Genomic DNA, 24379 nt, shown 5'->3' with positions numbered 1-24379 from the left:
ATGTATGCGCCCAAATTGTGTGAAAATGTAATCACGTGTCAGTTCTCATATAATATATTTGTCCAATGAATATCCATTTATCATCTGCATTTCTTCTTGGTGTAGCAATTTTAATAGCCAGTAGTGTATAAGGTGGAAATAATCTTAAGTCATTTAAGTTTCAGTAATGGTGCAAAGCTTGCAAATTTTTGTTGCACATCATCGTAAGACTTCCACTATTCAGTAAGTTTGAATGAACTGGTATTAAAGAAACAAGACAACAATTATGGAACTACAATATCTTATAAAGACAGAACAGCAATAATATTGCATATTTTTTACCTACTGGAGATTCATTCATATGTCTGATGTTTGTCTTCAAAGTACTGAAGCAAAACATCTCAGTATAGATCTATTAAGTTTTCTATGTTACAATGATTCCATTTGCATCTCATTTTGAGATAGAATGTAAATTAATTCACACACCTCCTGTCAGTATACTACCATCTCTTTCTGGCTCAGGAGTGAGAAACACCATCCAAATGAAGCACACACATAAACAAATCATTTCCTCTGATGTACTGACAATGTGTGGAAATCATTTGCCATCGCTCAAAACCCCACAGAGCCATGCTGTTTACCTTTGATACTGGATGTGCCACACTGCATCAAACCTATTTTCTGCTTTCTGTATGGTCTGGTGTGACAGTTTAACTGTTTTGTAAGGCCGGATAGTTTTTTCTACTTGTGAGGGCATGCAGTGGTCCGAAAATTTTCAGTGTGAAAATTCATAAAACTGTATCTGCATTTATTCCTCAACATAGTGACTCCAATAATGAACACATGTGTCCCAACGAGACAACAGTTTGTTGATAATGTCACTGTGGGATGTTTAACATTGTTGACAGAGCCACAACCTTACCTCTGCTTGCACCACTTCATCACTGCCAAAGTGAAGTCCTTGAAGGTGCTAATTAAGTTTTGGAAACAGACGGAAATTGGATGAGACCAAGTCGGGAATGTAAGGAGGATGAACAGTGGCACTGAACTTGAGGCTTCGGATTGCTGCAGATGTCACAGCACTATTTGAATGTATGATTTCAATTTCCTCAAGCACCAACTTAATCATGTTACACACTACAATTTTGAGGCCTCTAGTGGTAGAGGGTTGCAATTGCTCCAGCAAAGCAGGAAAGTCAACAGAGTAATATGTGTGACATGTAATACCTCAACTGATATTCAGAACAGAATAACAAAAATTTTGAGGCATTTTTCAGCATCCCCTCATATTTTTGTCTGTTGGCAGTACACACAGTTTCGCCTGCTGTATGTGAGTACTGATCAGCAATTCAGTCTGCTTGTAGATTTATAGTTTTCTGCTGGTAATTCTCAGCATGGGTCCATCCTGTCCTCATAGAGCAACATTCAGTTTTTAAATAGTATAGGGTGAGAGAGAAAAACAGGAACATTTTCACAATCCAATAGAACTAGAAGTGATGAAGGAAAGAAATTGCATTCATAGTAATTGAAATCTTACAACTTTGCCATTTACGAAACATTGATGGGATTTATCATTTTTTTGAAATTACTTCATTAATATGGCATCCTGCTGTATGAATACATTCATGAAATCTGTTGTTGACATTCCTCATTGACCACTGCAACATCTCATCTGGGATACTGATAATTTCATCCCAAATTATCTGTTTTAACTCATCCAGGGTTTGCTCTTGAGGTAGCCCCACAAGAAAAAAAATCACAAACTGATAATCTGGTGATCTGGGGGGGGGGGGGGGGGGGAGGGGGAATGTTACCAAATCATGAGATCACACTGTCACCAAACAATTCTCGCACACATGCCATTTATTACTGTGGAGTGTGTTTGGAAAGTTGTTCAAAGCAGGTGTAACGAAAGTTTGTAACGTCTCCACGTAACAATTGGCAATGACATGTTTCCCTGTCCATTTGCGAAAAAATGCAGTCTGATAATCCCATGGAATGAAACACCACACCATACTGTCACTTTAATAGCTTGTAAAGGGCGCTCTTGAACATCATTAGGATTTGTGTTTGCCCAGTAACAGTAGTTTATTCGCATAACCTGTGAAATGAAAATGTGCCTCATCTGACATACACAACTTGTTTAGAAATTCATTGTCAAGAGAATCCTAATCATAACCAGCAATCATTGTCCTTCAATTGTTGCACAATCTGTAGTTTGTAGGGATGAGATTTTAAATCAAGATGAATAATTCAGTGAACACTCTCCTGGGAAATTCCAACCATCCCTGCTTGCTTACAAATTGAACGCCATGGACTCCGTAAGACAGAGTCACATACAACATCAATGTTCGTTGGAGAACACACACTTCTTTGTCATCCTGTTGGTTTCTTCTTGAGGCAGATCCAGTCTCTTCAAAGTTATTAATCCAACATTTTATCAGGTGTTTTGACGGAATCGTGTCATCACATCCTAAATTATAAAAATGTAGAAACTCCCTCTGCACTGCTACCAAACTATCATTTTTATGGCTAACGCACACTGTTGTTCATTCCACTGATCCATGATTACTGAAATGGTGGACTGTTTATTTGCTGTCATGAACCTGCAGTGCTGCCACCTGCCCACGGCTGCCAGTACTCATTTCAAACATTCCTATTTTTTTGTGTCACCCTGTAGTTGCATTAAGTCTGTGTCATACATTCATAATTCAAAATAGGTAATAAATACTGATCTTGATTTTGAAAACCTTATTTAGTTTAGCAAGTGTTTATCTGTCTTCCCATCCATTCAGGTGTTGTCTACAGCTGCTCTAAATATAGAAACATAGAAACTAATGAAATAATTCCATGCCATCACACAAATAAAATAAAAATTCAAATGTTGTATGCTTTCAGTTGCTGTCTTCATGTTTTGCAGTGCTATTTTATAGGAGCACAGGATAACAAAAACAGGAATAAGCAGTCTCTCATTTACACATTCAGCACATTTGATCTTCATGGGGGCAGCATCATAAGGGAATAGGATTTTTTCAGGCAGGGGAGAAGGTGGGACAAACCAGCTGTAGTAAGCATCAAATCATAACTAAAGCACAGATTTAACATACACACAGCAGGCTTGTTTGTCTTGAAAGGATGCAAGTTGGTAATATTCAAGAAATAATTCTCCATCAAAGAAAAGGCTATGTTTGGCGCACCAGTTTATTTAACAAGACATTCATTAAATACCTAAGAGAATCACAGATGTGCTAAGCCAGTTTTTGATCACTTTTGGCAATAATAAAAAAAAACACAACAAACATACAAAGACTTTACAGACTGAGCCTACATTTTAGTCAGATCGCGAGCTGCCTCCAAATGATAACATACAATATTAATGCGATGCTTTGTAAACAATTAACATGTGCGTAAATCATTAACACATTAATAATGTGTGAGTAACATATACTGCTTCTTTGATATTAACACCAATTACATTTCAGCATTTTTTTTCCTGCTTTTATTTATTTATTTCATTTTTTTGTGCGCCTGTGGACACTATATCAAACTACGCATTTTATGCCGTATTTACAGAGAGAAAAATTCACAGTCAGTATCGCATGGAAGCTGTGAGCTGCTTTGGAATGCCATGTACGAAGTTGCTAATGTGCTCACAGTTTATCACAACAAAGAAATCGCACCAACAGAAAAACATTCCTTCTCGAGTAGCTTCTCTTGTCTATGCTGGTCCCACATTAAACATTTAGCTATGCACCAATAAGCTACTGATATATATTTAGTATGGAGACTTTTTACTTTCCAGCATTCAAAGGGGTTTCTTCTTTGTTTATTGTACCATCTCCAGCTGTTTTTACACTGTTCCCGTAAGTCGTTGACAAATCACAACTAAGTTTGTGCTTCTCACATTTACTGTGTGGCCATAAGATGAACCTTTGCTCTCAGTTTAGAACCTAGCTTACCACATGCACAAATGGATCAACAAAATATGTACATAATTAAATGAATCCAGAAACCGGTATTTCCAGAACAAATTCAACACTGCGTCATTTGCATGGAGCGATTTTTACTTACATTTTTTATGTTGTTTGCTATTTTTAAGTTGAAATCCTGTAAAAACTCTACCTGATGATAGCTGCACATGGAAAAATAGTCGTGCCAAACAAACCAAACAATTCCCCATTGAGTGACGGGTGCAGAATTGTGATGTCAGCACAAAGTCATATGAAAAACAAATAGAAAATAATGTAAAAGCAATGCTTGTCCTCTACCTAAAGTTCCACAGGATGGGCACTCAGAGAATTTTGCTCTCCCAGGTATTTGGCCTGACACTGATCCTCCGAGCAGATCTTCAGGTGTCCCCATGGTAGTGACAGGACACCGCTCCATCTTTCCTCCAAGAGAAATGTCCTCGAGGATACAGAGTTACAGCAAAAGTATGCCGTCACTGTATTTCTACTTCAAATCACAAGTGGCAACTAGTAGACATCAAGCAAAGTGAATCTCTTTTTTGATCGGAACCACATTTACAGGGAGGCTATCCAGGCTGTTCTACAAAAATCTTAAGCAGAGAAATTGTCTTCATTTTAATACTGCGGCAACAGCCTACTTATAATCGTAAAAGGTGTGAACAGGATTATTTTGTGTAGGTTTTTCAGCTGAGCTGTTTAGTGGACAGCTAAAATTATTCCAGGGAGCATTTACTTCTCAGAACCCGCACTTCCTCATGTTAATTTTGAACATGTGCTGCTTCAGTTGGCAAAATATGACTTAAACTAATGGTTAATGCAATTTTGGCTGCCTAAAATTTGTTATATTCCACAAAACTGATGTATCTCTTCAAAGTACTGAAGCAAAACATTTCATTGAGTGTCCTCGGTATAGATCTATTACTTTTCCAAAGTTCTGACGGTTCCACCGACAACTCATTTTGATGATGAGTGTAAATTAATTCGCACACTACTGTCTCAGAGGTATTTTCCTAATACTGTTATTGCTGCTTGCTTGTGATCACAGACAAGAGTGGATGGAGGTAATTTTCAAAATTGTGGTCAATCAGGATTCGAACATCCACAGCAGTAGACAAGTTCGGTACTAAACTGTATATTTTAAGTCAGCTAATCTATGAAAACATTAAGGAACATTATTAGCATGGAGTCTAGATGCAAATCAGTTAGCTAACAAGATTATTTAAAACTTCATTTTTAAAACTGATTACTTGGGAAAGTATTGTGCTTGAATAAAATGTGGGTGCAATTTGTTTCCCTTATGTCATCTACAAAACATGTTTGCTTATAGGTACAATAAATTACTCTTAAAATAAGATACTGAGTTTTGAATGAACATGAATTTCTACCTTCTGTTTTCTGTTTTCTTTCCCTTCCATATTGAGGTTAATAAACTGTGTGGAATGACTTAATGATTTCAATTTTTTAGTCTCATCAGTTCATAAAACCATAAATTGTGTACTAAAATTTTACATAACTAAATAATAAATCCGAAATGCTGCATTATTCAAAAGTTGCTCTAAAATGGTATGTTTGTGGGTTAATTATGATCAAATTTGACCTGCCCAGATAGACACACATGTCAGAATGCCATTTCCAGGATTCAGAAAGGCCCAGTGACGCCAGGTCAAATCAAGCCAGAAAATAAATGATGAGAATTGGTATGCCGGCCAGCCCGAATATAAATTTTTAGGTGGTTTTCCGCATCCAACTAAGTGAATACTGGGCAGTACCCACATACTGTCTAAGTTACACAACTCGTAAACATTTCAAAAACAATCACAATTTCACATCATATAGTGCTAGACACAGGCAGATGGGGTATTCAAATGCCACCCCAGGGAAGAAGGGATTGCAACAGGAAGAGCATACGGCTGCCCTCTACCACTAACATTGCCAAATACAAACTTAATGTGGTTACCCTATGAAGATACATCGTAAGGATACGAAGAAGAACAGGAGGAGGAGTCATCACAAAATTTGTGGCAGTAGGGCCAGAACCCCAGATTTGGCCTAGGAAGCTACAGATCCCAAATATGGCACAGATGCCAAACATAGTATCCAAATGGAACCCTCATCTTCCACCTGCCACACTTCCCCAAGCCTGACCTGTCTAGATGTGCCTCACCACCCACGACTTCCATCTGCCGGCACCTCTCTCATACTTTCCGTAACACTCGGAAGATGCTGTTTGGTGCCTCACCGAAGCAGCACCTTGGACAAAGAGGACACATCGGACAATTGTTTGTCTGTAGTCTGGCAGTCATTTCCAGAATTACACTCCCATTCTAATTATTCACTTATAGTCAGTTGCGAATGCTCGAAAACTGGCATCCAACATCAACTCACATACTGTAGCAAACTACATGGAAGTGAAATGCACAGTACCACTTACCTCCAAGCTAAGATTGCAGTCGTTGTTGAAAAATATCTCTGGATTAGAAAGTAAACAATCTATGAAGCATAGGTTTCAAGTTTGAAGACACCATATTGTTTAGTATTTGTTTGGTACTCATCAGTAGTGAACAGTGTAAGTGAACTTGTGGAAATGGAGAAAATAAGTCATTATCATGAGAAACCTTTTTTTTTTTTTGGAAGACCACAGCTCTATCAATTTTAAAGCTAAGCTGGATACTACTTTGAGAGAGTCTGCTCCTTCGCTGACAACAGTAAAATATTGGGTAGCTAAGTTTAAACGAGGACGTATAGCTGCCAAAACGAGTGTCGCAGTGGTCGACCAAATGAGGCGAAGGCTCCAGAAATGGTGAATAAAATTCACAAAGCTGTAATGGACAATTGTCAACTGAAAGTGCACGAGCTAGAAGGTATAGTAGGCATTTCAAAAAGTGTGGTACTTGCATATTATCTGCAAATTTGGACACGAGGAAACTGTGTGCAAGGTTTGTGCCCCGTTGGCTCAAACTAGAACACAAGCAGTGTCGTGCAGATGTTTCAATTGAGTGTTTAGCAAAGTTTTGTAGCAACAAAGCAGATTTTTTGAGCTGTTTCATGACTGTGGATGAAACATGGGTCTGCCACTTCACTCCCGAGACAAAAGAACAATCAAAACAGTGGACACAAATTGGAGAACTGACTCCCGAGAAGGTGAAGACCGTTTCATCTGCAGGCAAGGTCGTGGTGTCGATTTTTTGGGATGTGCGTAGGATAATTTTCAGTGACTACCTTGAAAAAAGAAAAACTACCAATGGCGAGTATTATGCGAACTTATTGTAACATTTGGGTGAAGAAATCAAGCAAAAACAGCCACATTTGTCCAAAAAGAAAGTGTCATTTCTTCAAGGCAATACACCAGTTCACAAGTCTGTTATTGCAGTGGCCAAAATTAATGAATTAAAGTTTGAATTGCTACCTCATGCATCCTTTTCACCAGATTTAGCCCCATCTGATTATTTTCTGTTCGCAAACATGAAAAAACGCCTCAGTGGTAGAAGAGTTTCAACAAATGATGACGTGATGTCAGCAGTTAATGGCTATTTTGAGGAGTTAGACAGTTATCGTTATAAAATGGGTATCAAACATATTGAACATTGCTGGGAGAAGTGTATAGAGCTGGAAGGAGATTATGTTGAAAAATAAATACATTTGTTTCCAAAATTTTTGTGTTTTCTTTGTTTGGTCGGGTACTTATGGGACCACCCTTGTACAGACAGGTTATCGTGCATAAAACAGCCATATTTGTGAAACAATAATGGCAATGGTGGAAGTCAGAATAAACAGACTCTAAATACAAATATGTCTAGTTCAGCTGCACTATTACTCTGGTGCTGAGAGTAAGAAGAATGCAGAGAAATATGTGGACACAGCTCCGCATTCTGGCCAGACATACGCATTGGTACCGCTCGACTGCCGTGTTGTCCTGGCCTGATGGGGTCATTTGGATGCGGTACGGAGGGGGATGTGGTTAGCACACCATTCTGCCAGGCGTTGTCAGTTTTTGTGATCTGGAGCCACTGTTGTTTGGCCAAGCTGCTCCTCAACTGGCCTCACAATGGTGAGTGCAGCCCGTTCCAGGCTTCCCACTGAGGGAAAATTGTTGGCAGTACTGGGAATCGAATTAGGGTATTCCGTAGAGCAGCCAGACATGCTAATTGACAAGCTACAGAATCAGACAGTGAATATGTGAGACTACCATTATTCACTTAAAATGCATTTGATGTGGACATACCTTTGGGAATTCCTCATTACAGGATGCTTACAGTTAACAATATATCTATAAACAACCCTGAGAGTAATGCCAAAACTTTGTAATGCTTTTTTGGGTGATGGGGCTGCAAGTAGGAGAGTTACAACACAAACATTTTATCCAAAGACGTCAAGAGGATCAACATTGTGTGTGTATAACTGTAGTTAACTTTCTACATAAATAAACATGCAGCCATCTTCCTCCAGGTTTTCGTCTGAATTTGATATTGTTTTAGAGTCTGTGTGGATGCAAATGAGGGAAGACATAAATTGTAAGGAAACTGAAATGAGCATTAAGAAATAATATAAAGAATGTGATGTGTGTGTTTCCTTTTCACCAGTTTCAATATCTCTCTCTTAGTTAATGAGTACATTTTCTTTTTCCTACTTTTCAAACACTGGTTTATCAGTGTACTTGAGGTAAACTTAAGCAAACAAGAGTGAAGTTCATCAGCACCTGTATATTCTTTATGTCGAAATGTAACGAACACACACACAAGAAATATTTATGTCATAAAAAGACAAATAAATAAATAATATAAAAAATGAAAGAAAGTGAAAAAGGAAATATGAAGCAAAATATTATGCTTAAAACAGAAGGCATCAAAAAATTATTACCTCATAGCAGTCTTAGTTTTTGTGGACCATATTCCACAAGTTTTGCTCTCTTTGAAGTTTCTGTAAAAAGTCTCCATACATGACTATTTTTTTCTGTTCTGTTTGTTCCAGAAGTTCAACAAATGTAACATACCCCATTGCTATAATGTTCACAGCACACATACCTGATCTGTGCAGAATATGGCTCAATCAATTAAAATGTACATCATTTCAAAGCAAAAGGATTTCTTTCTCAGCTTGACATGGGGTTTTGTAAGCATAACATCGATATTACTAAAGACCAGCTTTAGTTCTCTTGCAATAGTGTTTGTGTGCTGACAGTGCTTTTAGACTGTTGGTTATTGCAGCTCCCTAAATACTATAAGAATTAATATTAGAACTTTTTCTTAAATCTTATATACATTTACCCCTTACAATGTACTTAACATTACCATAAAACTGTATCACAAATGAAAACATTGCACACTTCCACATAATACTGTAGAGCCAAGTTCAAACTTGCGTATTACATTTTCACCATCTCTTGTGCAGTAAAACGAAGGAAATGATGATTAAAAAAAGTAATAAGTGACTCAACATTGTCCTTATCTTCTCTTTTCCTCCTATGAACAAAAAAAGAGACAATTGTGGGATAATGCTGTCGGTTACAGTGGATTCCCTGAAGGTGCAAGCACATTGCTAATAGTTGTAGCGCTTTTGCTCTCTTTAATCTGAGAAAGGTTTTACTCAGTGGAAGCATGTGAGTTGTTTGTAAGAGCACTATTACTTCAGAAAAAATTGTGTCAAATTTTACAATGTTTTTCGTGTTAAAACATTTAATAACACTGTTTTCCTGATCAAAGATGCCTGTTTTGTGAGGACCGAATTAGTGGAAGATGTCTGTGGCAGTTGATACGTCCTTACTAACATCTGATGTGCTGTAAACACAGGCATGTGGTCCACATGAAAAAATACACCACCAAGTTCTCGTGAAATGGAGCTATAAACCAGGGGGGGGGGGGGGGGGGGGGGGGGGGGGGACCAGTGTGGACACACTAAGTGTAGTTATGTATGCCTAAAGTATGAGGTGGTGAAGATGATGGTTTCAGTGATGTACAGAAACACTATTGTTTATCTGTAATGAATATTTTAACTCGGCAGGGGAGTGTGCACTGAAATCAGATTCCTTGGTAGGTTACAAGTGTAAGCTGGACTCAGATTCCACACCAGAAGTTTGGCTCTTGTGGAGCTAGAGCTCTTAACAACCAACTGAACCATATGTATAAAACTCACAGTTGGCTAGCTCAGATGGTAAGTGTCTAGCCCTGGTGTGGAAAACAGTTTTAATCTCTCAGTGTACTCTGTGTGAAGGATTCAATCTGAAATTCTTGCACACTGTATGAACGACATCTCCATTTTGTCCAGACAGTTACCATATTTCATGATATAGTTTGAGAGGAGAGCTTCAACAATAACTTTTTTAAAGGAGCTTAATATGCAAGTGAAACAAAGAGCTCAAATTTTTGAATTGCGGTATCATGTATGGTTGGAATTACAGTCTACAAAATGCAACAGAAGTATAATTTGAAGACTATATCTCTTGAAGACACTGGTCAATGGAAAATAGAAACCTATCAGCCAGAACTGGTACACCATGAGAAGTACCTACGATATTCAAAGTACAGTCTTTTAAAAATTTCTTCATAGCAGCCATCATATTCGAGTTATAAATCTTCTTGAAAGTAAAAGAGAAAAGACAGTATTCCAGATTGTACAAAGGAAATTTTAGTGGCAGTGCCCCACAAAGTGGCTGAATATGTCCAAAGAAATGACAAATGTCTCAGAACATTCTATCCACTAAATCAATGAACCAAAATAACAATTTAAAAAAATCAAGAGGAGATGATGTACCCAGACAATGGTGGAACAAGCATTGAAACTACAAGTCTACTTGGAAACTAAAACAATTATTATTTAAACTGACTGACCTCATAATACAGATTTGTACACAGCACCAATTACTTTTATGTCATATTATAATTTCTAAAAGAAACCTGATACAGGTACTCACAACCTAAAAAGCAACTAGATGAGCATTTTCTTTTCTCATCTGCAGAGCAGGGAGTGCTCCAAAATTATTTGTATTTGGAACAGCAGAGAATCCATAGTAAAATGCTTGCAGTGACAGATGTAGCCTTGGTCACTGTTGACTATCTTCTATTGAGAGCAAATTTTCCATATTAGATATTATTTCGAAAGGATGCAGGTGCATCAAACAGATGTGGCAGTTCAAACCAATATAGATCTACCACTTAAAAAAAAAGTCATTAAAAACACTCTACTTGTGTTGACCATTTCAGTCAGTGCTCCACATTGAGAAGCTAGTGGCAGTTTTGTTCGCATCCAAATGAGTTAACACACCTGCTATCTATTGTCACGTACAGAGATGCACAGTTGTCTCAGGACGGATGTCCTCATCCGATAGTGCAGCGGTAACTCATTCGAGGGAATTCTACTGGTGAAAAATTTTTTACTATTTTTGGGGAAAAGGAGGAAGAAATGAGAAGATTTATTTCAGTGTGTACAATACAGAAAACACGTCCAAGTTTCCTCTTCGCTCACACTATACGCATCTCCGTGTGTGCAGATCTCTGCCACCTTTCGGACCGGCGGTGCTCTGCCACCGCCGACCTTAGGTGAGATGAACTACAAAAGGTTAAAAAAAGGACACACAACAAAAATGACTTTTCTGAAACGGTGACATCAGCGGAGTCACCAGAGACAGTAGCTGCCCGGACGACTGCAGGATGCCGGCGCAGGTGAAGTGCGCGTCCCCCGGCACTGTGACTCCTGGAGAGCTGGGTGGACGAGCCTGGGGCAGCAGGCAGACTAGCAACCGCAGCGCCACGACTCGGCTCCGGCGGGCAGTTTCGACTTGCTCAGGTCCACTTTGGAGCCCTCGGACTTCTCATTGCTGTCAAAGAGGCTCGCCTGCAGGCAGAATGTGGATAGGTACATACAGTGTGAAATGAAACTGGCCACTGCTGCACACACACACACACACACACACACACACACACACACACACACTGTTTACTATACAACATGGTACACTAGTTTAATATACAACACAATGCACCTGTGTAATATACAACACTAACATATTTCGTTTACAATTGATGCAGATTTTGTCATTTCTTTGTCTAATCTATTCTTTTTGTAATTCGGAAAACATTTTTAATAGTGAAATAACTGTAATGCCATCAAATTGTCCTTATGATGTAAATAATTCCACATACCTCAATTACAGGTACTTGTTTCGAGTTTTCTGTCCAGCCAAAGCTACGGTGGTCTTCAAACTTTTTTGCTCAAGTGCCAATACTGACATTGTTTGGCGACATCTCGGCTCTCGGGGGGGAGGCGGGGAATGGGGGGGGGGGGGAGGAGGAGGTTTGGCCACTACTCAAAGACAAATTCAGTTTCCACCAAACCATGGTTACTGTATTTAATCTACTTATTATAACTCACCAAATACTTTTAAGTGAAAGAGAAATATGTGGTGTCACCGCCAGACACCACACTTGCTAAGTGGTAGCCTTTAAATCGGCTGCGGTCCATTAGTATACGTCGGACCCGCGTGTCGCCACTATCAGTGATTGCAGACCGAGCGCCGCCACACGGCAGGTCTAGAGAGACTTCCTAGCACTCGCCCCAGTTGTACAGTCAACTTTGCTAGCGATGGTTCACTGACTTCTACACTCTCATTTGCCGAGAGGATAGTTAGCATAGCCTTCAGCTACGTTATTTGCTACGACCTAGCAAGGCGCCAGTATCCGTACTATTGATATTGTGATTCATCAAGAGCAACGTTCGTCATTAATGGATTAAAGTGAAGTATTCCACCAGCTACGTCTGTTTTTCTCAATTCTAATTCCCTTGTCATGTTCCAGACCTCATGCCAGCCTGCATGAGCTAAAACCCGTGCATTTCGGCCTCCTTTAGGTATACGGGTTGGCTCTCCTGCCAACCACAACAAAATATGTTGGAACTATGTGCATTTTTGTGAAGGCTTTATGAAGTGACTCTTTTCCCATACCTAAGCTGGTACTGTGGGCAGTGTCATTGCAGCACGGTGCCACATCAGTTTTTCTGATTTCTGGACACATTTTCTAGGCACTTTCACGCCTTATATCTGAAAGAATAATAAGTGGCTGCAATAGGCCATTATCATTTGGAAATTTGTGTTGTGCCAAATATAACACAACACAGACAGTTTCCAATAAGTTACACAAAGTTCTCTTTTCATTTTCTGTACATTACTAGAACAGCACCTCCTAATGACCCACACAAAGCAAGGCCCTCCAGTGAGTAGCACTGAACTCCTGTCCAGCCATCTCAAATTAGGGTTTTCGACAGTTTCCTAAATGGATTAAGGCAAATCCCACATCAGACCTTACAAACAGGAGACAGCCTACTTCCTACCTTGTCATGGCACTATGAGTTTGAGTCCATATATTCAAAGGTCACTCCAAAGAAATGCACACTATTTTTGTAAAATTACAGCTGTCATTCTGCATGTGTGAAAGTTTTACAGTGTGTAGATACATCCTTCCCACTTGTTTTCAAACTTAGTTCAACCTATTCTCGTGAGTGGCGCCATCGCAGTATCTCTTCGAGATGGCTGCTACACTTGACATTCGTCACAAGCAATGTTCTGTCATAGAATTCCTGTGCTGTGAAAATGAGACAGTGGGAAATATCCACAAGAGGCTGAAAAAGGTGTAGGGAGATGCTGCTGTCATTTGCAATACAGTTAGTCGGTGGGCAAGCAGGTTACATGATGAAAGCAGGCATGGCAAGATTGAGGATTGTCCTCGCAGCGGCAGGCCTCGTACTGCACACACTCCAGACAATGTGCAGAGAGTTAACAAATTGGTGACTGCTGACAGACACATCACAGTGAATAAATGTCATGCTACATTGGGATAGGGGAAGGAAGTGTTTGCAGAATACGGAAAGTGTTGGTGTTAAGAGTTTGTGCCGGGTGGTTCCCAGGATATTGACAGTGGCTCACAAAGAAACAAGAAAAACGGTATGCAGCGAACTTTTGGAACAGTCCAAGAATGGTGGAGGTGAATTTCTTGGAAGAATTGTGACAGGTGATGTAACATGACTCCATCATTTTTCACCAGAGGCAAAGAGGCAATCATGGAGTGGCATCATGCAAATTCACCCAAGAAAAACATATTCAATACCAAACCTTCTGCTGGAAAAGTTATGGCTAGAGTGTTTTTTGATTACGAAGGACTCTTGCTTGTCGACATTGTGCCAAGTGGAACCACCATAAATTCTGATGCATATGTGATGACACTGAAGAAACTTCAAGCTCGACTGAGTCGTGTTTGATTACATCGGCAAAAGCTGGATGTTTTGCTGTTGCACAACAATGCACGGCCACATGTCAGTCAAAAAACCATGAAAGCGATAACAAAACTTGGATGGACAACACTGAAACACCCACCTTACAGTCCTGACCTGGTTCCATGTGACTATCATCTCTCAGAAAACTGAAAGACTCTCTTCATGGAACAAGGTTTGAAGATGATGACTCCCTTGTGCATGCTGCCAAACAGTGGCTCCAGCAAGTTGGTCCAGAATTTTAGCATGAAGGTATATAGGTGCTGGTTCCAAGATGGCATAAGGCAGTTGTGAGGGATGAAAATTATGTGGAGAAATGAAAATATTGTTCCTAAAGGATGTATCTACACACTGTAAAACATTCAAACATGTAGAATAAAAGATGGATTTTAAAAAAATAGTGTGCATTCCTTTTGTAGCGGCCATCATATATTTGTAATTATTATTAAAACATTTATAAAACATCACAAGAAATATGCAAAGTAAATGAAATTCAGTTGTCCATAATAAAAATACTGTATTTGAAAGTGCCATTAGCTGGAGTTACTTTGGTCCTTTGTGGGTAACATTGGTGCATTGATCAAAAAAAGTTTTAAATTATTTTCTTACTAAAATTACATCATTAGTATAGAGCAAACAACGCAGTACAAATTTACAATGTGCAAAGAACTATCTAGAAGGATGTGAGTTCCATGAAGTAATACAGTGTTGGCAGCATTGGACTAAATGTTGATCATAAATATTTTAACAGCTTTTACACCTTCCATAACTTATGCCTGGTGGGTTCACATAAGTGAGTATAATTTTGCAGTATGTCATTATTAGGTAATGAGATAAGAAACTTTGATTTGTGTCAAATTCAGTGTAGACAACCTCTTTAATACTTACATAAAAAGTTGCACACGTTTGCAAAATATGGAATTACTTTGGCCCAGGCCAAATGTAAATCCAAAACAAAGTTGAAGTGATGATAGAATCTGATGATTATTCTGAAAGTTTCTCTGATGTGCAAGATGATGTCCCACACCACAAAATGTTGAAAGATAAATTAGCACATGGAGAACATGCTACCATTTTATATGACAAAGAGGAAAATTCCGGAATTGATATTGAGGTGACAGATGAGGGGACTAAAGTGAAATGAAAAAGACAAAGTCCTCCTGTAAATGATCAGAACAGAAAGAAAACTGTTTTATCCTTGATAGGATTTGATAAGAATTATCAGTCTAACACAACTAAAGAGAGAGAGAGAGAGAGAGAGAGAGAGAGAGAGAGAGAGAGAGAGAGGGCTATTTTCAAGTACCAGAGCTTCAGTAATCGGTGTAATATAGCTCATAGCTATTCTGTACAGTATTATTAACAAATGATACATTCTTTTTGCATATAGTTACCATAGTGTAACAAGCAACTTTAAATTTAATTAGTCAATTGATGAAATATACTGTGCATGTATATTTACTGTACCACTTTCTGAAAATAGTTCAATATTCCCAGTCTTTGCCTTCAAAATTTCGTGTTTTATTTGTTTCTCATGCTCCCAAAAGTTAAATCTAGAGATATTCATTGAGTTTACATTGTCCCAACATTATATTACTACTTCTTCATACAGAAATGTCTGAGTGAGTCAAAGTAGCCGCAACTGCTGGTAATATTTTCCCAGTTTTTTATTATACCACAGCAGTAGATGTGATTTTTTTTGTTTGATCTCTGTTCTAATTTGTGTTACAAGTTTTTGTCAATATCAGAAAAAAGTTTTTGAATTTTTCTCTCTGCCAGAATCCTTAGCATTTTGCTACACATAAAACGATAGTAAAAACGGGACCAAAGTAAACTGGTACAGGAATATTTTTTTTGGTGAAATGTATTATATCTAGATGTATTGAGTTATATTCCAGACCTCATTAACGAATTTGTGACTGCTGACAGAAGCATTACAGTGAACAAATTGTCACTCTATGCTGGGATAGGGGAAGGAAGCATTTGTAGAATACTGAAAGTGTTGGCGTAAAAACGGTTTGCGCCAGGTGGGTCCCAGGATGTTGGCAGTGGCTCACAAAGAAACAAGAAAAACGGTATGCAGCGAACTATTGGAACAGTATGAGAACAGTGGAGATGAATTTCTTGGAAGAAATGTGATAGGTGATGAAACATGGCTACATTATTTTTTACCAGAGACAAAGAGGCAATCAATGGAATGGCATCATGCAAATTCACCCAAGAAAAAAAAAATTCCAAACCACACATTCTTCTGGAAAAGTTATGGCTATGGTGTTTTTTGATTCCGAAGGACACATACTTGTGGATGTCATGCCAAATTGAACCACCATAAATTGTGATGCATATGTGATGACACTGAAAAAACTTCAAGCTCGAATGAGTCGTGTTCAACCACATCGGCGAAAGCAGGATGTTGTGCTGTTGCATAACAAAGCATGGCCACATGTCAGTCAAAAAACCATGGAAGCGATCACAAAACTTGGATGGACAACACTGAAACACCCACCTTACAGTCCTGACCTGGTTCCATGTGACTATCATCTCTTCGGGAAACTGAAAGACTCTTTGTGGAACAAGGTTTGAAGATGATGACTCGCTTGTGCACACTGCTAAACAGTGGCTCCAACAGGTTGGTCCAGAATTTTACCGTGTGGGTATATAGGTGCTGGTGCCAAGGTGGCATAAGGCAGTTGAGAGGAATGGAAATCATGTGGAAAAAAATGAAAATATTGTTCCTAAAGGATGTACCTACACACAGTAAAACTTTCAAACATGTAGAATAAAAGAGGGATTAAAAAAAATGAGTGTCCATTTCTTTTGGAGTGACCCTCGTAATGATAAAATTCTTGACAGAATTTTAAATGGTAAATTTTCTTCCTTCCTAGCAATTTGTCAAACACTGATACAGAAAAATTGAGCCCTTCTACAGCACTCTTTGCCAAACTTTAGTGGAAATAGGAAAGAAATCTGTATCAACTCAGCTGGCCGGGGTGGCCATGTGGATGTAGGCACTAGAATCTGGAGCCGCGCGACCGCTACGGTCGCAGGTTCGAATCCTACTTCGGGCATGGATGTGTGTGATGTTCTTAGGTTAGTTAGGTATTAGTAGTTCGAAGTTCTAGGTGAGTGCTCAGAGTCATTTGAACCATTTTTGTATCAACTCGTGTCTCCTAGAAGTGAAAATTACAGTTCACCTCAAGTGACAATATCATGAAAAGAATTGATTGTTACCCATCATATAGTGGAAATGTTGGGTCACAGACAGTCAGTCGGGAGGTTAGATGGAGGGGAAGTGAAAAGGAGAGAAGTAAAAAGACTGTCAGTGTGTTGGTGGAATTGATGGCTGTGTAATGCTGGAGTGGGAACAGGGGAGGGAACAGGTGACTGAAGGACAGTGGCTAACAAATGTTGAGGCCAGGAGGGTTACAGGAATGCAGGATACATTGCATGGAGAGGTCCCACCTGAACAATTCAGAAAAGCTGGTGTTGGTGGATAGGATCCAGATGGGGTAGGCTGTAAAGCAGTCATTAAAATGAAGAATGTTGTATCGGGCAGTGTGTTCAGCGACTGGGTCCTCTCATCTACATCTACATATACATATATACTCTGCAAGCCACCTGACGGTGTGTGGCGGAGGGTACCTTGAGTACCTCTATCGGTTCTCCCTTCTGTTCCAGTCTCATATTGTTCATGGAAAGATTGTCGGTACGCCTAATCTCTCTGATTTTATCCTCATGGTTTCTTTACGAGATATACGTAGGAGGAAACAATACACTGCTTGACTCCTCGGTGAACGTATGTTCTTCAAACTTCAACAAAAGCCCATACCGAGCTACTGAGCGTCTCTCCAGCAAAGTCTTCCACTGGAGTTTATCTATCATTTCCGTAATGCTTTTGCAATTACTAAATGATCCTGTAATGAAGCACGCTGCTCTCCACTGGATCTTCTCTATCTCTTCTATCAAGCCTATCTGGTAAGGATCCCACACTGCCGAGCAATATTCAAGCAGTGGGCAGACAAGTGTACTGTAACCTACTTCCTTTGTTTTTGGATTGCATTTCCTTAGGATTCTTCCAATGAATCTCAGTCTGGCATCTGCTTTACTGACGATCAACTTTAGATGATCATTCCATTTTAAATCACTCCTAATGCGTACTGCCAGATAATTTATGGAAGTAACTGCTTCCAGTTGCTGACCTGCTGTATTGTAGCTAAATGATAAAGGATCTTTCTTTCTATGTATTCGCAGCACATTACATTTGTCTACAGTGAGATTCAATTGCCATTGCCTGCACCATTCGTGAATTCGTTGCTGATCCTCCTGCATTTCAGTACAATTTTCTAGATATACCACAGCATCATCCGCAAAAAGCCTCTGTGAACTTCCGATGTTATCCACAAGGTCATTTATGTATATTGTGATTAGCAACGGTCCTACAACATTCTCCTGCGGCACACCTGAAATCACTCTTACTTCGGAAGACTTCTCTCTGTTGTTTCTCAGACACCGTTTCTTGCTGGCCATTCATGTGGACAGACAGCTTGTCAGTTGTTAGGGCACATAGAACGCAGCACTGTTTGCATATTAACTTGCAGATCATATGACTACTTTCACAGGCAGGACTGTCTTTGATGGGATAGGTGAGGGTTCTGACCAGACTGGAGTAGGTGATTGTGGGAGGATATATGCGACAGGTCTAGGAACATCACAGGGATATGAGCCATGAGGCAAGGGGTTGTGAGTAGTGTAGAGTAGGGATGAATGAGGATAGTGTGTAGGTTCGGTGGGCTGTGGAATACCACTGTGGGAGGGGTGGGGAAGACAGTGGGCAGGACATCCCACATTTTAGGACATGAGAGGTAGTCGAAATCCTGGTGCAGAATGTGATTCAGTTGCTCCAGATTTGAGTCGTACTGAGACATAAGTGGAGTGCTTCTTTGTGGCTGGACAGACAGACACTGAGAGATGGTGGGTGACTGGAGCAATATAGCATGGGAGATCTGTTTTTGTACAAGGTAGGGAGGGTAATTTTGGTCTGTGAAGGCTCAGTGGGGGTCTCAGTGTATTTGGAGAGGGACTGCTCATTACTACAGGTGTGACGGCCACAGGTGACTAGGATGATCAAAGGGACTTCTCAGTACGGAATGAGAGGCAGCTGTCAAAATGGAGGTACTGCTGGTGCTTGGTAGGTTTGGTATGGATGGAGGTACTGATGTAGCCATCTTTGAGGTGGAGGTCAACATCAAGGAAGGTGGCTCGTTGGGTTGAGGATGACCAGGTGAAGCAAATGGAGGAGGAGGTGTTGAGGTTCTGGATGAATGTAAATAGGATGTCCTCACCTTTGATCCAGATCACGATGTCATTAATGAACCTGAACCAGGTGAGGGGTTTAGGATTCTGGATGGTTAGGTAGGATTCATCTAGATGGCCCACAAATAGGTTGGCACAGGATGGAGCCATGTGGATTCCCATTGATGTACCACATATTAGTTTGTAGGTGATGCCTTCATAGGTGAAGTAATTGTGGGTGAAGATGTAGTTGGTCACAGTAGCCATGATGGATGCTGTAGGTTTGGAATCCGTCAAGTGTTGGGAAAGGTGGTGTTCAATAGTGGCAAGGTCATGGGCATTAGGGATGTTAGTGTAAAGAGAGATTGCGTCAGTAGTGATGAGCAGTGTGGTGTGTGGTAAAGGAAGGAGGGAAGGTTGTGTGTAATAGGCTGAAGACTATGAGAATAGAGATTCTCTTGATGGTGGCCCAGTAGCCAGCCACAATGGGGCATCCTAGATAGATGGATTATGGATGTTAGGAGGTGGGGAGTGGTAGGGGTTAGGAGAGAGAGAGGCCCAGGGGAGAGGGTCTGGGATGGGCCTAAGGATTTGAGGAGAGACTGGCAATTCTATTGGATTTCTGGAATGAGGTCACTGTGGCAGGCTTTGTAGGTTGACGTATCTTACACCTGGTGGAGTTCTTCCACCAGATAATGACTACAGTTCAGAATGACAGTGGTGGAGCCTTTATCAGCAGGTAGGATTATAAGGTCGGGATCAGTTTTTAGGTGGTGGATTGTGGTTCTGCAGATGTAAGGTTAGATTGCATGTTGAGGGATTTAGAGAATGATGGTGAGGCAAGGTTTGAGGTTAATAAGTTCTGGAAGATTAACAGGGGGTGATACTGAGGCAGTGGGGGTGTATCACAGTTTGATGGAGGAGTGAACTGAGTCAGGCAGCATTCAACATTGGTTTTGGGTGGAGCCTGATTGGTAGCGTTGGTCACAAAAAAGTGTTTTCACTGTAAGGACTTGGAGAAGGAGACAAAGTCTTTAAAAGATCAGCGTTATTGAATTTTGGAGTGGGGCAAAAGGTAAGGCCTTTGTAAAGGACTGATACTTCTGTGGAACTAAGGCTTGTGGGTGAAAGGTTCATGACTGTGTTTTGGGTCTATTTAGGTTCTTGATTCTATAGTAAGGGTAGATATGAGATTTTGAGGGTGGGGTAAATGTAGAAGGATTGTGAGGCACTGTTTGCCTTTACAAATGTCTGCGTGTGTCTGTGTATGTGCGGATGGATATGTGTGTGTGTGTGAGTGTACACCTGTCCTTTTTTCCCCCCTAAGGTAAGTCTTTCCGCTCCCGGGATTGGAATGACTCCTTACCCTCTCCCTTAAAACCACATCCTTTCGTCTTTCCGTCTCCTTCCCTCTTTCCTGAAGAAGCAACCGTCGGTTGCGAAAGCTAGATATTTTGTGTGATTGTTTGTGTGTTTTATTTATTGTGCCTGTCTACCAGCGCTTTCCCGCTTGGTAATCCTTCAACTATACATCGACTTGGCCAATGAACACACCCATCAACTCCTATCCCAAATCAAAGTCCTCAATCTTTCCTCTCCCACATCCACACCGGCTGTTCATAGCATCTTCCTACAGGCCAACCGCAAATTAGAACAGCATGCCACCCTCCATCTCAAAAAACTATCCAATCTCCTGGTTTCCCACCTCCGGAAAGGCAACTCACTCACCCTCCACAACCTTTCCAAGAAACCTCAACCTCCTCTCATTGCACACAGACCCAGTCTCTCCCATCTACTCAATCTCCCACTTCCAGCTCCACTCCCCCCAACACCTCAAAATTCTAGTCAACACAATCTGGAACCAAAACACCCCAATTCAGTAGTTAACCTTTCCTCCAAACCTCTCTCCCAATCCGAAACCTCTGTCCTATCCAAAAGCCTCACCTTCAGCCCCACTCCCAGGTTCAACCAAACTGCCCTTGTCAAAGATTTACTGTCCTACACTCGTAGTCTCTGCTGGAAATATCACTTTGCCACGAAGAAAAATAATCCTGATCCCACTCCTAATGATCCAACTCCCCAAGACACTATCCAAATTGAACCCTGCCTGGAACAGTTCCGTCCTCCATCACAGTGGGACCCACCTCCTCTTCCTCAAAATCACCCTCTCCAAACCTTCCAGCAATTTCTCACTTCCAGCCTTGCCTCTCAATCTTTCTTGAAAAACCTTAATCCAACTCCCAACATCACCACAGCCGAAGCCCAGGCTATCTGTGATCTGAAAGCTGACCGATCCATAATCATTCTTCCGGCTGACAAGGGTTCCACGACCGTGGTGCTTGATCGTCGGGAGTATGTGACTGAGGGACTGCGTCAGCTTTCAGACAATTCTACATACAAAGTTTGCCAAGGTAATCCCATTCCTGATGTCCAGGCGGAGCTTCAAGGAATCCTCAGAACCTTAGGCCCCCTACAAAAACTTTCACCTGACTCCATCAAACTCCTGACCCCACCGACACCTCGCACTCCTACCTTCTACCTACTTCCTAAAATTCACAAACCCAAACATCCCGGCCGCCCCATTGTAGCTGGTTACCAAGCCCCCACAGAACGTATCTCTGCCTACGTAGATCAACACCTTCAACCCATTACATGCAGTCTCCCATCCTTCATCAAAGACACCAAACACTTTCTTGAACGCCTGGAATCCTTATCCAGTCTGTTACCCCCGGAAACCATCCTTGTAACTATTGATGCCTATACACAAATATCCCACACGTCCAGGGCCTCACTGCAATGGAACACTTCCTTTCACGCAGATCACCTGCCACCCTACCTAAAACCTCTTTCCTCGTCACCTTAGCCAGCTTCATCCTGACCCACAACTTCTTCACTTTTGAAGGCCAGACATACCAACAATTAAAGGGAACAGCCATGGGTACCAGGATGGCCCCCTCGTATGCCAACCTATTTATGGGTTGCTTAGAGGAAGCCTTCTTGGTTACCCAAGCCTGCAAACACAAATTTTGGTACAGATTTATTGACGACATCTTCATGATCTGGACTCACAGTGAAGAACAACTCCTGAATTTCCTCTCCAACCTCAACTCCTTTGGTTCCATCAGATTCACCTGGTCCTTCTCCAAATCCCATGCCACTTTCCTTGACGTTGACCTCCATCTGTCCAATGGCCAGCTTCACACATCCGTCCACATCAAACCCACCAACAAGCAACAGTACCTCCACTATGACAGCTGCCACCCATTCCATATCAAACGGTCCCTTCCCTACAGCCTAGGCCTTCGTGCAAACGAATCTGCTCCAGTCCTGAATCCCTGAACCATTACACCAACAACCTGAAAACAGCTTTCGCATCCCGCAACTACCCTCCTGACCTGGTACAGAAGCAAATAACCAGAGCCACTTCCTCATCCCCTCAAACCCAGAACCTCCCACAGAAGAACCACAAAAGTGCCCCACTTGTGACAGGATACTTTTCGGGACTGGATCAAACTCTGAATGTGGCTCTCCTGCAGGGATACGACTTCCTCAAATCCTGCCCTGAAATGAGATCAATCCTTCACGAAATCCTCCCCACTCCACCAAGAGCGTCTTTCCGCCATCCACCTAACCTTCGTAACCTCTTAGTTCATTCCTATGAAATCCCCAAACCACCTTCCCTACCCTCTGGCTCCTACCCTTGTAAATGCCCCCGGTGTGAAACCTGTCCTATGCACCCTCCCATCACCACCTACTCCAGTCCTGTAACCCGGAAGGTGTACACGATCAAAGGCAGAGCCACGTGTGAAAGCACCCACGTGATTTACCAACTGACCTGCCTACACTGTGAAGCTTTCTATGTGGGAATGACCAGCAAAAAACTGTCCATTCACATGAATGGACACAGGCAGACAGTGTTTGTTGGTAATGAGGATCACCCTGTGGCTAAAAATGGCTTGGTGCTCGGTCAGCACATCTTGGCACATTGTTACACCGTCTGGGTTATGGATACTTCCCACTAACACCAACCTGTCAGAACTCCGGAGATGGGAACTTGCCCTTCAGTATATCCACTCTTCTCGTTATCCGCCAGGCCTCAACCTCCACTAATTTCAATTTGCCGCCTCTCATACCTCAACTGTCTTTCAACAACATCTTTGCCTGTGTACTTCCGCCTCGACTGACATCTCTGCCTAAACTCTTTGCCTTTACAAATGTCTGCTTGTGTCTGTGTATGTGCAGATGGATATATATATATATATATATATGTGTGTGTGTGTGTGTGTGTGTGTGTGTGTGTGTGTGTGTGTGTGTGTGTGTGTGTGTGTGTACCTGTCCTTTTCTCCCCTTAAGGTAAGTCTTCCTGCTCCCGGGATTGGAATGACTCCTTACCCTCTCCCTTAAAACCCACATCCTTTCGTCTTTCCCTCTCCTTCCCTCTTTCCTGAAGAAGCAACCGTTGGTTGCGAAAGCATGAATTTTGTGTGTATGTTTGTGTTTTTGTGTATCTATCGTGTACCTATCGACCTGTCAGCGCTTCTGTTTGGTAAGTCACATCAACTATATAATATATTATTTACTGGTACACACTTTCTTCAAGTGTGAAACCAACACTGCTGCAATTTCGTTATGTACTTCTGCCTGTGAAGACCGCCTTTGTTCATGAATGATTGCAAAGATACTTTCCTGAGAAAATGTTTTATATCAGTAAATAGTGAGTCCTATTTATATCACATTATTACCTGTCATGCAGATTCACAATGAACATTGCTGCTTTCCACATGTCTAACAGAATTTTTCAATCCCTAATCTAACCAGATAATTTGTAAACATTACTGAGGCACATTTATAATTTTCTTTTGAACTTCTAGGGTCTCCCAATTTCTTGC

The 24379-nt window shown here is 40.9% G+C and overlaps 1 protein-coding gene across 1 annotated transcript in view; it reads right to left on the bottom strand.

Annotated features, from left to right (window-relative positions):
* Nucleotides 1-3826: 3826 nt before the first annotated feature.
* The window catches only part of LOC126293431 (ras-related protein Rab-8A), a 246654-nt gene continuing 226101 nt past the window's right edge, over nt 3827-24379 (bottom strand). The window contains exon 6 of the mRNA XM_049986656.1: nt 3827-11774. Coding sequence (XP_049842613.1) covers nt 11673-11774 — 102 coding nt within the window. The 3' untranslated portion in view covers nt 3827-11672. The remainder of the gene's footprint in view (nt 11775-24379) is intronic.

This window comes from Schistocerca gregaria, chromosome 10 (genome assembly GCF_023897955.1).
Source record: "Schistocerca gregaria isolate iqSchGreg1 chromosome 10, iqSchGreg1.2, whole genome shotgun sequence".
NCBI lineage: Eukaryota > Metazoa > Arthropoda > Insecta > Orthoptera > Acrididae > Schistocerca > Schistocerca gregaria.
This window is presented reverse-complemented; position numbering and strand designations above follow the sequence as displayed.